Source organism: Clarias gariepinus, chromosome 11 (genome assembly GCF_024256425.1).
Source record: "Clarias gariepinus isolate MV-2021 ecotype Netherlands chromosome 11, CGAR_prim_01v2, whole genome shotgun sequence".
In the NCBI taxonomy this organism is placed as follows: Eukaryota; Metazoa; Chordata; class Actinopteri; order Siluriformes; family Clariidae; genus Clarias; species Clarias gariepinus.
Window position 1 is genome coordinate 14,666,808 of NC_071110.1, and position 16,034 is coordinate 14,682,841.

Here is a 16,034-nt window from a genome sequence, read left to right on the forward strand (position 1 = left end):
TGCATTTATTATTATTATTATTATTATTATTATTATTATTATTAACAGTAATAATATAAAACTTTGCAACTGATGCAGTTTCGTTGCTGCGCACTGTGTCGTAGCTGTGCAAAGTGATGCTCCTAACTCAATAGTGCAATAATAAATAAATAAGCGCTAGCCGTTCGCGTTCGAACTACATTCCGTGCCAACTAATCTCGAGTTTGCACAGAAATGTCAGACGACGTGCACTCAAGCTGCGCGTTCACGATAAGCGCGCGAGCACTTTTCCCATCCAAGACGATGCGTTTTAATTAAAGTTCGCTCGCCATTCACATTCTCTATTAAAACATACCCAAACCGACATTACCTCTAGTAGAATCCGTGGCCTCCCTCGAGCGAAAATATCCCAATTTTTTGCTCAAAGAAACTGTCAAATTAAAAGACAACTGAGAACTCTTTGTGTTTGACAGGGACAGCCCGAACTCCTCAGGCCCTCGCTTTACTTCCTGAGTGCCGAACTCTGCACCCAAGCTTGGCGGTGGGAGCCAGCCGTCGCTTCTGATTGGTTACACCCGCTCGTGACGTGAAACACTATCTGTGAGATGATTGGGCGATCCACAATGAGACCAACCCTCACAACTACAACCAGCGCGTCGCACAAAGAAGTCGCGTGCGGTGGAAGCGATCGAAGAAATCCGGAATGTTTCCCGATGTAGGTTCCCTACACAGGGGCGGTGACGTAATAGCTGTAACATCCTAACTAGTGGCCTATACATTAAAGACGGAGACATTTGGGATTCAGCCAAAGTGATTTAAAACCTGAATTAAATTAGTTGAGGAAGACAAAGAGGGGAGTTTTATGTATGGAAAGTGGCAAATAACGGTCGTTTTAACAAACTGTGATTTGTCAGCACACATAAAGCCCTCTAAGGACATTTTACTAAAGGAGAATAACGTAAAACGCTGCAGTTAACAACACTGTGTACAGGGGATGGGAATCAGCAGTCACCTCCAGATACGTATTTTAACGATACTTAGGTGCAGATTCGGTTAAATTGCGATTCTATAAGTACCACGATTTTATAAATATACTGATTCGATATTACAGTTTCCCCCGATTTTAATGCTTTAAAAAAAGTTTAATGATTAATTAATTGTCATTCATTCCTTATGAAATTAGTTTTTTAACTTAAAAACACTTAAACATTACAAACCTACTTCAAATACAAGAGTTGAACGAATTGTATTCAAATTAAATTAGGCAAAAAGCTTTGTAGAGTTTGGAGGAAAAGGCAGATGGGACACTTTTTATAATGTAACACCATTGCGTCAGGAAGGGCATCTAGTGTAAAAGCTGTGCCAAGTTGATGTGCGTACTGGATATTCCACTGTGGCGACCCCTTGCCAGGAGCAGCTGAAAGACCAACAACGACTAGGAATGTGAATTGAAGTTAGGAAGATATGTTTGTTTATTAGGTATACTTACATTTACCTACAGTTTTTTGCAAGGGTTAACTGGCCTCACGTCTTCATGGTCAAGGGTTCAAATCCCACCTCGAGTCTGTATGCGTGGAGTTTGCATGTTCTCCCTGTGCTTGGTAGGTTTCCTCCAGGTACTCTGGTTTCCTCTTATAGTACAAAGACGTGCTAGGAGGTAATTGATGTTTCCATATTGCTGGTAGTGTGTGTGAGTGAGTGTGCGCCTATTCCTGCAATGAACTGGCACCCTGTCCAGGGAGTACCCCACCTAATACCCATAGTCCCCTGGGATAGGCTTCAGGCTTCCCATGACCCTGACCGAGATAAGTAATATAGAAAATGAGTGCAAGCAATAAGTAATTGTTTTAGTTTTAATTTGTAAATTGGGTAACAGGTGTGTGTGTGTGTGTGTTTTCAGTCAATATCACAGTATTAAATACAGTCAGGTACGCCCTCTTGTTTTTTTTTTGTTTTTTTTCGTAAAAACATCATAAAAATGATCTGATCATAGCAGGACATTAGTATTAGGCACAGGCAGCCACTGACAAACAAGAGCATATAACTGCTTCTACCGTGCCATTATTTAGTTAACACAAATAAGCGCCAATAAGACAATAAAAGAACGTGGGCAATATGTTATAACTTAATCTATCTCTCACATAATTAAGGAATTTTGGCCCATTATTCTTTTCAACATTGCTTCAGTTCATTAAGGTTTTTGGAAATTCGCTTATGATCAGCTCTCTTAAGGTCCCACCACAGCATTTCAATTAGGTAAAGATCTGGACTTTGACTAGGCCATTCCAAAACATTGACTAATACATTTTTTATCTGTTCTGATGTAGATTTACTGGTGTGCTTTTTCCTGTTGCATGACCCAATTTCTGCCAAGCTTAAGCTGTTAGACAGATGGCCTCACATTTGTCTCTAGAATATTCTGGTATACAGAGGAGCTCATGGGGGTTCCATAAGCAAAGATTCTGTTCAATAAATGTAGATAGTTTTTTATTAACGTTTTATTAAAGTAATCAAAACAAGCACATACAAAGACATACAAAGGCAAAAAGGATCCCCATAGTTTTATTTTATAATACAATGTATGCACAAAAATTGGCAACATATTGGCTTAGTGGTTAGCAGTGTTGCTCACACCTCTGGAGTTGGGGGATGGAATCTCACCTCTGGTCTGTGTACATTGAGTTTGCATGGCCACAGTCCAAAGACAATATGTTGTAGGCTGGTTGGTGTTCCTAAATTGCCCTTGGTTTTTGACTGGATGTATGAGTGTGTATGCTTGTGCTCTGCAAGGAGTTGTCACTCTATCCAAGTTGTACCATGCCTTGTGACCCAGTGACTGGGATAGCCTCCAGGATAAGTAGTATAGGTAGTGGATGGATGAATGGATAGATACATCATAGTTTCTCCTTTATTTTTAGATTCAAATACACCCACCGTTAAGCTGGCCTAAAAGTGAAAACTTCCATACAAAAAAAAATTACATTTTTAAGGAGAATGGATTGTTGGTCAGTTAGAGTTTTGACATCAACTGCATCACAACCTGGCTAATCTGAACCCTCTGCAACATATGTTCATGCCATTCGAATATTTGTTGAGAACAACCCTCATTTAAAGGCAGAATGATTAAAAAAATATGCCAGAAACAGCAATAAAAATCTTTTATTTAGATATCTTCTAGCGCTGTGGTCTTGCACCTCCAGGATCAAGAGTTTGATTCCCGCCTCTGGACTAAGGGGTGGAGGTGGCATGTTCTCCCCATGCTTGATGCCTGGTTTTCTCCAACAGTCCAAAGACATCAAGATTGCCTATAGTAAATATATATATATATATATATATATATATATATATATATGTGTGTGTTTGTACGCGTGCCTTGAATAGGATTGGCACTCTGTCCAGGGTTTACCCTGTCTCATGCCATATGTATCTCCGTGATAGGCTCCAGGCCCCCCATAACCCTGGTCAGGATAAGCGGTATAGACGATTAACGAATGAATGATATATTCTTAATAGAATTCTTCTTATCTGATATTAAGAAGAGGAATGAGTGGCGTCTATTTACTTTTTGCATGTTTCCCACTTTTATTTTATTTGACAGTATTTGTAAATGGAATTTCAGTGGCACATGAATGGCACTGCTGTTTGTCTCTTGGACAGCATAGCGATTACATGCTAGTGGGAAGGTTGTGGGTGTAATCCTGGTAAGAATGTATCCCTTAAAGCAATGTTGCTGGATATTTAAACACCATAATCTCACATACAAAGTGAAGCTCTTTTAATATAAAAAAACTGTTTACAAGTTAGTGTAAGTAGCCAAGAGGAAGTAAGCAGCTATTGAATCCACAAGTATTACTTTATGTTTCCATTACTTTATTCCACAGATCCTTTAAATTGTTCCAGGCTGCAATTTGAGGAGGAGGAGGAGGTAAAATTTTAATGTTTGATGCACGACATGTCTGAATGCATGTAAATAGTTATAAAAGAGAAGATCTGAATGAAAGCTATTCTGGATATAAATGCATTTTGTTTGATTATGTTCAAAAAGCACAATAGCATTCAGAGTTCAGAATGTAGTCTTCTGTGTAGTCGGATTGCTTTACTGCTCAGTAAACAATACAGAATGAAGCAAATTCAAAGTTCTTCCTTTGAAGAGAAAAAAAATGGTGACTACGCCTTTGAGAGAATGAAGAAAGTACATGTGGAGGCAGATTGGTAGAATGATAAGTACTTTGGGAGAGAAACCACAGGGACATTGCAGTTTTTTTGAGGCGTATACACCTGCATTTTGTAAACCTGTTTTGGCATAATTTAAAACAGAAAATGCTTAAGACATGCTTTATTGTTTCGAGTTCTGTTGCTTTGTGAAACTTTATTATTGCAAATATTTTTTTATTGTACAATAAAAACAGATTATTGACAGAATAACATTAAAATAAGGAAAGCTGTCAATAGAGCTTTATAAGTAAGTTTTATTTGGGATCCGTTTTTTGCCCATTCAGACAGCGGCTTATAAACCTGGGGGAAAAATGTAACCTTTAGTGTCAGTTTAAGACTTTCGGGAGCAAAACCATAGCACCCAAATTTCTGCTGTCATGCTGTGGATATGCATGAATGGATCCGATTTAGGGATCCACAGTAGAATCCAGTGTATGAAATAAAACACTTGCATGCTCTTATGGGAAAATAATTAACAATAAAATAAACTGATGCAGCCTGAAGCAAAGCACAGGTACAATATCAGCTAGATGGTCATTTCTTTCCTATAACAGTAATTTCCAAAGTGTAGAATTTCTATTATTACAACATCTTAAACAGATTATTTATTAAACAGAAATAGTGTGCTTAAAGTTATAATAATGATAATAATAATAATAATAATGATAATTTACAGTTACACTGTGTTATGGAATGTCAATGAAACATATGCTTACATTACATTTTTAAACAACAGCAATTATTTATTCTATTTTTATTCTCATTATTTATTATAGTTTTGAATTTGTAATTATTTTGTATAAACATTAGAAAAAACACTACCATCTCTTTGACTCAAACTGGGCCCTGTGGTCATATATGACGAAAATAGAGACTTTTGTTTTTAATGCAAGTGAAAAATTGATCTAGATAAAAGAACCTAATCCTCACTGTTAAGTTTCAATAGAGGATCTGAGATGTTTGGGTCTCCTATTACACTAAGGCAAAACCTGTACTGGATAACGCAGGAGGCCAGGGGAACACTGAGGAACTCCGGGCACGAGGCGGACAGAGTGCCAATCATATGGTACACATGCATACACCACAACACTATGGGCAATTTGGAAACACCAGTTAGCCTACTCTGCATGTCTTTGGACTGTGGGAGGAAACCAGAACACTGGAAGGAAACCCACAAAGCACAAGCTCCACACACACACACACAGAAATTCTCGACACTGGAGGTGCAAGGCCACACAGTGCTAATGTGACATGGCATTACAGATTCCATTAAGTAAGTAGAGAGGTATTAAATAAAACCATAGCTGGATCGTGCAACAGGATACAACAAACACACACACATTCTAATCCACACAAAATGCCCAACTAACAACAATTTTTTTCTATAACCCTTTCACTCATTTTTACTAAAGGTGCCAATAATTATGCAGCTAAATGAAAGTGTCAACAGTAGGTATGGGTTTGATCACCCATATCGATTTTGATTGATATTGATTGAGCTTTTTATGCAAAAGCTAGGGCAATAAGGAACTTTAGGGAGGCATAACTGGGCATGTTACCAATACACATCAGTTATATAGATAATGTATTTAAATAAACATAAATAATAAAATAATAGAATAAAGTGCATATATAATATAAGACATCAAAGTCATCCTTGTTACAGTATTAAAATTTAACTAGCGATATAAATACTTATTTCTGAAAATGCAATTCTGTGAGTTTTAAATGCCAAAATGTCACCGATTGGTAATCTTCTCCAAAAAGAAGATCGCCACCTAATGTTAAGACGCAGGAACTGTATGCCACAGTGCTGCCTTGTATGTCAAGTCTTGCATCAAAACTTGTCCAATTAATTCACATCCCTAATAATGTAGCTTGCATTTAGCACAAGATTTGCGGTCTCTACAGCAACGTTCAAGGCATTGAGCTTTGCAGTGAACGAGTCCAGCAGTCCGGGTTGGACATCCGATGTGACAGGTGCTGGCAGGAAGGACAGATACGCTGTCTTGTTAAGCGTACTGAGAAAAATCTTCTCCAGAGTTGCCTTTACATTTACCAAACCACAGCTGCAGCGGTGCAAGGTTGTGGTTTGTGAGAATGCATCAGCTTCTGTAACCCAGCAATGAGCATGAGTCAAGTCCGTGAGGAAGTGCTGGTCATCATGGTTTAAAGAAAGAGCCACAGACTGCAGAGAACAGCAGAACGCCTCTGTAGCGAGGAGGAAGTCTGCACGTGAGCACTTTAGAGCCGAGGCCGCTTCACTCGCCTTAGACTCACTCTGTGGGGAATATAACAAAACAGATAACAGTTAAACACACACACACACACACGCATGTATGGTGTAGCTGAAGAATTGGGAAAAGATGCTCATCGATATTTGTCTTAGAGGGTCAGAAGAACTGTTACAACATATATTATACATATGTAATAAAAAAAAAATTATTAAATATAACCAGATGCTCACTATGTATTTGATGTAAGCAGACAACAATGTTTCTGTGCAGCCCCCTCCAATCAGTGCATAAGGCTCCTTAAGAGTCAGTCGCAGCACATGCTCTGCTGTCTGACACGTCACCTTCGGAACAATGCAGCACCAATGAGAAAATAAAGCCAAAGAAAGACGAGGGTGAGTCCTTTCAAGCAAACAACATTAACCTCGAGCAAACTACAAAAGCAAAAGAAACAATGCACAAGGCGTCTGGTATAAATCAGCTTCATTGTGGTTTTTAAGTACTGCTATATAGACCTGATTAAAAAAAAATTCCAGTTTCTCTTTTATAGCCTGCTGTAAACCTTCACCACTACCTGACTTCTAAAGACCTAATCTTCTGTGATCTCTCACTAGTGTCATATAGATGAGCGTTTCTGAAGCAAAGCTTTAAACTTACTATAGAGGTTTTTGCTTTACTTGAAAGAATTCAAACCCCTTTTTTTCTTAATAACTTTTAAAACATTTACATAAGCTGTGTTTACATGTTTGTAAAAATTTTAATCAATGTTAGCAAAAGGCTATAAAATTACAAAGCAAGGAAAATATTAAGGCGTCTGAATGTCCCTGAAAAAAAAAAAAAAGAATTTTGAACACAATAGCATTGGATAACCTTAAGCTCCTCTAACATGGTTTCGTTCCTGTGACAGAGCACCATGGTGTTAACGGCTGCCTCTCCAGACGGAACGAGCTGGAAAAACTCTTTAGGTCCAATCCGATGCAGATGGAGCCCCTCGATCTGTCCATATGCTTTGGCTGGGACTGGGGTGCAGACAGACGCCATAATCAGAGCGCCTGGGACACACAGGAGAGTAGAACGATTGCTTGTAATTGTGGTTTAGCTGTGTTCTAAACTTCAAAGCATTACCATTACATTGTAATATGTCTCTGCAAAAAAAAAAAAAAAAAAGTCTTGCGGTTGCAGGATCAGCTTTAAGAACAGGAAGAAAAAAAAACATCTTCGTGAATGTTGAGTATCTTAAACACATTTCAGCAATTGTGTGACAGCAGTGCAGAAATGGCTGTAAATAAAACTCAGTTTAAAACAAAAGTCATGTATTTGATGATTTCTGTATAAATTGTGTCTAAAACATGTCTTCTTTTAGACTTTAACAATAGAAACATAAAAAAAAAAAATTATTTTACTGTTTTAGTTCTTACATCTTACAGTACATTTTAAGCTCCGCCCACTCGTCACAATCAGAAAATGACATACAGTGGCAAGAAAATGTATGTAAACCTGAATTGAAAATTCATGGTTTTCTACATCAATTTGTCATAAAATTGACAAATAAAATGTGCCTAAAATACTAATACAAAAAATGTGATCTTTCATGACTTTATTGTAGACACTCATTCCACATTCATTTTTATGGTTGTTTTTTTAATAACATCTGAAAGATCAGATTTTTTTTGTCTTATAACTTTGGGCAACACCCTTGACTTAGATAAAGATTAGATCACAACAATCAGATCAGATTATGACAAATTAATGCAGAAAACCATGAAAATCCAAAAGGGTTAACATACTTTTTCTTGCCACTGTGCACTTAAAAAGCTTAATTCATGTACAAATTATTAAATATGTTTTTTCTTTATTTCTTTAATAATCTATAACACACTAACCAGTGTGAAAATAACATTAAACCACAGTGTACTTTTAAAAAGATATTTTCTTTCAAAATCAATAAATGTATTTTTTGTATTATATGTATTATAATTCTGCTGAGAATGTCCTCAAAGTGATTTATAATATAATACAATATTATTATAACAATGTGGCCCAGTTGTAAAGTGCTCGCCCTATCATCCAGAGAGTGCAAGTTTGATTTCCGGGTGATGGAGTAGCCTCCCGCAGCTGAGAACCTGAAGAGAGCTGATTGGCCCGAGCTCCCTCATCTGGATGGGATGAGAGGAACCTAGCGCTCTCAGATAAATTGCGGCTATACCGCTAATCATGGGCGCCTATAAGCTCACACAAACAGAAGCAGCGGATAGCACTGTGCTCCAGTAGTTTGAAATGATAATCGCTCACTGCATTGATTAAGTATTAGCCTTGATGTGGGAGAGCCATAGCGGCAGGTAGGAATAGGATACAACTAAATTAGGAAGAAAATCTGGAGAAAATCATCATATTTAATTAGACAAATTGAAATTTGCATATATAAATGTCCACTTTATTCGGCATTTTTATGTCAAAATTAGCAAAAAAAAGCTCAGACCTGTCATTTGAGCAACTGGCTCCATCAGAGCAAGTCCGAGCCGCTCGATGACCACCAGTCCGTGTTCCTTCAGGTACTGCTGCAGCACCGGGTGAATCACCTTCTGACATGCAAACACTCCCACGCCGTCCTGAACCACTCGCTCGCCGAGCTTCAAAAGCTGCTCCAAGACGACCGTCTCTGGATTTATTCCCACTGGGATCTCTAAAGCTGCTTCTCCAATTTCAGAACAATCACCTGACAGAGATGTGCCAAATAACACTATCTTACAGCGACCTGGATTACGGTTCTTTAGATCGACAGACTTTAAAACGGGTGTTTCGATTAGCAATCCGGGCAAAACAACAGAATCGCTAACTGGCTGTCCGTCTAAGGCCAGAACCAATGTTCTTCCAAATACGCCTGATGAAGCTGATGGAACAGACTGAAGAAAGGCCTGCACGGTCAGAGAGGTGATGTGTTGTGATTCATCAGGGTGGAGCATGCAGGCTGGTTTGCTAGATACCACAGTTTGAGCTAAAGCCATAAGTGACCGAATACTGCTGAAATCCACCTGAACCTTGCACCCGCAATCATCTGCCCTGAGATACCGGTTGCATTCTTCTAACAAGTATTGATACACTTGACTTGCCACAGCAGACCCGAGACCCAACCTTTTTCCATTTTCAATTAGGCCAAGGCAGAAGACTCCTGTCAAAGGAAATAAAGTAGGAAAATTAATGATTTGAATTTCATATCAATCCAGTTATATTGCAAGTGCAAAAAAAAAGATAATCCCAGTTGCAGAAAATTTTGTTTTGTTGCAGCATGGGCCAATACATAATTTAGGGTTTAGGATGTTTTGTTTTCCTCCTCCATTTCTGATCCTGAACAGCAACTCATTTATCAAACTCCAATTTCTGATAAAATACTAGTGAAACCTTTACGTAACAGCTGACACAATTACACAATTTCCCTTTGGGATGAATGCAGTACTCTATCTACCTATCTCTGATAATTATCAAATAACGACATTCTTCACAAAATCATGTTCACTTCCCACAGGCTTTTCTTAGTGCTTTAAACAATGGGCATTCTCACAAAGCAGCTTTGCAGAAATCCGGATGTAGATGTATACTTAGATCCCTAATGGGAAAGCCAGAGGTGATACTGGTAATAAAAAAATTCTCTGAGACAACATAGAGGTAGAAACCTTGAGAGGAACCAGAAGTCCATGGGAATTCATTCCCATGCTGACACTATATTATAAGATAAGTTTATACATTATACTTATACATCATACTTCTGCTTTGCAATCACCTTAAGGCTGTTAAGCATAATCTTTATGATTCCAGGGTCATTTCTATGTTAACGTTTAAAGTATCAATTAGGGACCTACCGATACTATATAATCATAATACCTAGCTGCCGATTTGATTTGTACTGCAATTGTATAAGTATCACTTATAAGTATGTATATGTATAAGACCATTGACACAGTTCTGCCTGCCAATATGTAAACACTTCAGTAAGCACTACCAGAGGATTATAAAAGAAATGCAACATATTACCATCTCACATGCAAAATTATATAGATTAAAATTTATTTAAAGAAAAAAAAAATCGATTTTGGAGTTCTTCCTGACGCAACCCCCATATTCTATTCGGACTTGGGAATGGCACTGTATCCATTGGCTGGAGTTTGGGCGTTGGGTGGGAATCGAACCTGAGCTTTCGAACCATGTGAAACTCTCTCACCCAGTCACTTATTGTCCATAGCGCTTATCAAATAACACAGGAGACTCTGTGCATGAGGCAGGGGACACACCCTGAACATGGTGCCAATCCTTTGCAGGGAATACACACACATACATCCTGAATGGCAACTACGCTAATTCTTTCGACCTGTTCTTTATTTTCCTACCCATCCCGAGGCATCTGGAGATTGTGCCAGCTTCAGTAGACAACGACCAACCCTCCGAAGATCCTGAGGCATCCAGAGAAGGACCAGCTCCAGCTGGATTCTGCTTCATGATGGTTTGGAGCTACACATGCTGCTCCTGTGCTCCCAGTGATCCAGACCCCATCTGCCCTCTGCACCTGCTGACTCCCTGTGCTAAACTGGACTTCATGTTAATTTCTGTTATATTGAACTTTCAACTGCATAACACACATGATGTTATATAATTTCTATCTGTTATCACCCAAATGAGGATGGGTTCCCTGTTGAGTCTGGTTCATCTCAAGGTTTCTTCCTATCACCCTCTCAGGGAGTTTTTCCTTGCCACTGTCGCCGTCACCCTTGGCTTGCTCATCAGAGACAATCTCATTCTTATCTAGACACATTTTTCTTACACATACACACTTCCATAAATTTTCTTTTCATTTTTGTGAAGCTGCTTTAAGACAATGACCATTGTTAAAAGCGCTAAATAAATAAAAGTGCAATATTTTTGTACTTTGGGAGGAAACCCACCAAACATGAGGAGTACATGCACATTCCATGCACACAGACCTGAAGGTGGGACTCGAACCAACAGGGCTAGTGGGGCGTCCCTGTGCAACTAATGATTACTGTTCATAATATTAGAGATAATGAATCAAGCAGGATATAATGCTGGAGGATCTGGTGTGGCTGATGATATACAGTGGATGGCACCAGACTGGGGTGTATGAAGCTCCTGAAGTGACTGAGCTGTAGCTACCTGTGAACAAACCGCAGTCACTCAGTCTGGCGGTGTGATCCAGGACTGCCGCAGCGATCAGTCGGAGTAGCGGCTCTGACAGCGTCATGGCTCTGAGCAGTACCCCTGAGGTGGACGTGCTCTGAACCTGCCCTCCGACTGCGTTGTGAATTTGCTTTAATCTGCCACGTGGGCCGTAACAGGAGGTCAGCGCGCGCCGCATCACTGCTACTTTGTTGCAGATCTCATCGTTACTGAGAGGCTGATCCGTGCAGACTGACGGCTTTCTCTTACAAACACGAGACATGGTGGCTTTATAAACTCGATAACTCTTATCTTGCACGTGTATATAAAACAACTAGCGCATTAAAATTAAACAGTTTGACAAGGTAATCGATTTACAAGTGCAGCTCGAAAGAATTACAGACGTGTTTGTTTTCGTTTCTTCTTCTTTGGTTTGTAACGGCGGCCGGTAAAACACTTTCTGCGCCACAGCGCCACCCACTGGTCTGGAGTGGGTACAAGCTCAGTCTGCAGGAATGGATTTGCAAAAAATCACTTAACTATTGAGCGCATAAAGAGACATGGGAGAGGAAAAATATCTGGGTAAAACACTTACCGTCGTTTCACTGTCTATACTGCTTTATCCACTATAGAGGGTCGCGGTGGAGCCTATCCCAGGAGACTTTGGGCACAAGGTGGGGTACACCCTGGACAGGGTGCCAATCCATCGCTGGGCACACTCACATACACATACACGCTCATTCACTATGGACAATTTGGGAATGCCAGTTGGCCCGACCTGCATGTCTTTAGACTGTGGGAAGAAACTGGAGTACCCGGAAAAAACCCACTAAGTGCGGGGGGAACATGCAACTCGAACCCGGACCCTGGAGGTGCAAGGCAACAGTGCCACATACTACGCCACCATGCCACCGTGTAGAAGGTCAGGCTAGAGTAATGTAATCGCAAAGTATAAAAGGGACATTGGATGGGGGATAAATGGGTAAAAAAGAATATGCACATATGAGTATGCTGTTTTTCATGTCTTCAATTTTGTTTTATTCATTAAAAATTTAATTAAACAAATACAAAAGAACAACTGCGAATCTGTTAGCAAACGTGTAAGGTTAAGAAATCTCACCTTCTGTCATATGATTGGTTACAAGAATTCAGCCTCATCTATAATATCATTTTATGTAATGTTAAAACAAGTTTCACTTTTAAAGTTTTCCAACAAATCCCACCTTCTGGGTTGTGATTGGTGATAAGAATCTAATCTCATCTACAATTAGTTAGGTTCAGCTGGATCCTCACAGTGTGTAAAATGCAGGCCAATCCTAGAGCACATCGGCAGATTTTTTTTTTTTTTTTTTTAGCACAGTTTACCTAAAGTCATGCATTCACTCCTTCATCTTCTATACCGCTTATCCTGTACTTGGTCACGGAGGCCTGGGGCCTATCGCAGGAGACTTTGGGTATGAGTTGGGGTACACCCTGGACGGGGTGGCAACACAGGCTCATTCACAAACTGTAGGCAATTTGGGAACACTAATTAGCTTTTACAGTTTAATAATTAAATTTTTATCATTAATGATGAGGATTGCTTTGCTACTGTAACTGCTTGTCTAGCAAATAAAAAATTACCTGTAAGAAGTATTAGTCACTTGAGATTTGTGGAATTTTGCAAGTTGTAACCAGTTATTGGTTACTTAAAAATAAGTAACCATAAGAATGCATTTTAAATGTCTAACAACACATTTTTAAACAATAAATTATTGTTTCATAATCCTGTCCTACTATGCACAAAAATGCCACAGAATAATATTCAAAAAAATTTAATTTACCTTTTGAAACATATGACAAGGACTACATGGAGCTAGAGGCTGTACATTAGAGAACCTGGAGCCAGGATTTGCATAGTAGAGAACATGTCAAACCTTAAGGTGGATTGGCTACAACAGTGCGAGAGCACGACAGGGTCCACTCCTGGCAGCAAAGAACAGAAAACTAAGGCTGCAGTAGAAACTGATTCATCACAACTGGACAGACTGAAAAAACATAGCCTGGTCTGATGAATCTTAATTTTTGATAAGACACACAGATAGTACAGGCCAAATTTGGCACCTGCGTAAATCCATAGACCCAATCTGCTTCATGTCAACAGTTCAAGCTGTTGGATGCGTGTCGTGTGTGGAGGCTGTGGGAAATGTTTTCTTGCCATGCTCTTGGCCTGTAAATGAATCAATTAAGCACTGCTTGAATGACACAGTTTAAGTATTGTTGCTGATTCCCTAATGGCCACAATTTACCCATTTTCTAATGCCAACTTTCAGCATGATAATGCACCATGTTACAAAGCAAACATCATCTCAATTTGGGTTCATGAACATGACAATGATGGTGCAGTGTTCCTGGGCCTCCCAGTCACCAGATCTGAATGCAGTAGAACACATTTGAGATGTAGTAGAACATAGAATTGCTTGACGCAGTCATAACAACATCGAGTGGAATCAAAGGAATGTTTTCAACATTGTGTGAAATCCATCCCATGAAGTAACAAGTGTGTTTAGCAAGCAGAGGCCCTACGGAGTATTACTGTTGTGTTTCTAATAAAGTGCTCGGTGAGTGTATATTTGTAACCTTGTAAGAGACATTAAGTAGCGTATTACATTTACATATGAAGTGTTTAGTTACATTAGCTATCTCTGTTAGCAGCAGTTCAAAAGGGAATTGTCGTCATCATCTTATCATCTATACCGCTTTATCCTCTATACAGGGACGCGGAGGGCCTGGAGCTCATCCCAGGAGACTTAGGGCACGAGGCGGGGTACAAATCCATCACAGGGCACAAACACAATCATACACTACAGGCAATTTGGCAATGCCAATAAGTCTAAACTGCATGTCTTTGGAATATGCAAACTCCATGCACACAGACCCGAGGCATGAATCAAACCCAGACCCTGGAGGTGCAAGGTGACACAAAGGTGACACAAAGCTACCATTGTATGCCATGTCGCCTAGGGTGAATTGTTACATTAGAAATAATCTTGTCCACCAGATGTCACTGATGAGTAACAATAGAACATCACAATTTGGTGTTTCTCTGTGACTATTTTCAGGTGGTTGTGAGGATTTCCATACTCAGTTGACCACTTTATAAGTATTCAAACACACCCAAATAATTTAAAGTGTATTCCTCTTAACTCTCATTCACTGAAAAAGACCAAACACAGGATTCAATACTGAGCCAATGAAATGACCTAATTTAATGGGTGTCCAACTATACTTGATAATAATATGTACAATATTTAAAATTCTTGTTTTCATGCAACTAGAAGTTAATGAAAATCCAATCCCATTTTTTACATTTTTGCACACATTTGTAAATCTTTATTTAAAAACCAAGCCACCGCCCACAGGCCTGACGCAGGTTCCACTTTAAACTTATCATTCGTATGTCATCAGTGCAGGGATCGTTTCATGGTGTGTACGCATAAATTTAATTTTATCTGCTTGAGTACGTGTGGCATTGAATCACAGGTATCTATTGTGTGTAAAGCTGGTTAGTAAACTAACAATAACCTGTAACATCATAAACTCGACCCAGATGGTTTACCGTTTCTTATCTCTCTAGTATACCTGATACACATGACAATGTGACATTTTCAATATTTAATTAAGGCTTGAAAATAAACTGCTCATCAATTATCACCATATGAATCTAGGCAATACTGACTTTGCAGAAGCCTGAATGAACCACACCTCTCAGAGGTCATAACATTTATTATTATTATAATAAGAAATAAGCAATTCACAGGCAAGAGAGAGAAGAAGCACTAATTTAAAATATTCGGACCAGGATTTTCAATGCTTTTGATTATTTGGCCTCAAGTCTAAATGCTTACAGAACATATAAAGTGTGTGTGCGCACACTTCCTTTACATACTGATACTGAGGAACTGGATAATCTAGTTCTACTGTTTGACATACCATAGCCTTATTACATAAGAGCAAGACTTGACAACATAATTCAGGAAGAATATTAATACAAATCCATCAAAAGATGAAATGAACAAGTGCATTCATTTCTCTAGTATGTAGTTTTAAATTAGCTTCTTTTTACAGTGTTTTGTTGACATGCATTTACACTGTATCTGCTTAAAAAAAACAAGAAGCTTTATCCAAAACCAACTGTGTATTTACAAAAAGAATAAACATCTTCTCTATTGAAAAATATAACAAAGCATTTCAATATACACTGAACAGCTAGAATATTAAAAACATTCATATTAAAAAGACATAGTTTTTGGTTTCTCTGATGCATCACTGAAACAGCTCTGACCCCTCAGGGCATAGACTTGGTGTGTGCTGTGGTGTCTGGCTCCAGGACGTTGGCGGTGAATCCTTAGGGTGCTCTGGGTGGCGGGATGGGGCCTCCGTAGATCAGATTTGTTTTTC

General features: G+C 39.0%; 2 protein-coding genes across 3 annotated transcripts in view; both read right to left on the reverse strand.

Annotated features, from left to right (window-relative positions):
• Window positions 1-502, reverse strand: part of tfdp2 (transcription factor Dp-2) — a 42,910-nt gene extending 42,408 nt beyond the window's left edge. For both annotated transcript variants that reach the window (XM_053506946.1, XM_053506943.1), the window contains exon 1: window positions 350-502. The gene's annotated coding sequence lies outside the window, so the exon portion shown is untranslated. The remainder of the gene's footprint in view (window positions 1-349) is intronic.
• A 3,839-nt stretch (window positions 503-4,341) lies between these two features.
• On the reverse strand, window positions 4,342-12,006 carry mkks (MKKS centrosomal shuttling protein). Its single transcript, XM_053506674.1, has 5 exons — window positions 11,592-12,006; window positions 8,908-9,597; window positions 7,299-7,480; window positions 6,662-6,772; window positions 4,342-6,475 (listed from the first exon to the last, which is right to left on the reverse strand). The coding sequence occupies exons 1-5, from the start codon at window positions 11,875-11,877 to the stop codon at window positions 6,047-6,049; spliced, it is 1,698 nt and encodes a 565-aa protein (XP_053362649.1). The 5' UTR covers window positions 11,878-12,006; the 3' UTR covers window positions 4,342-6,046.
• Window positions 12,007-16,034: the final 4,028 nt, after the last annotated feature.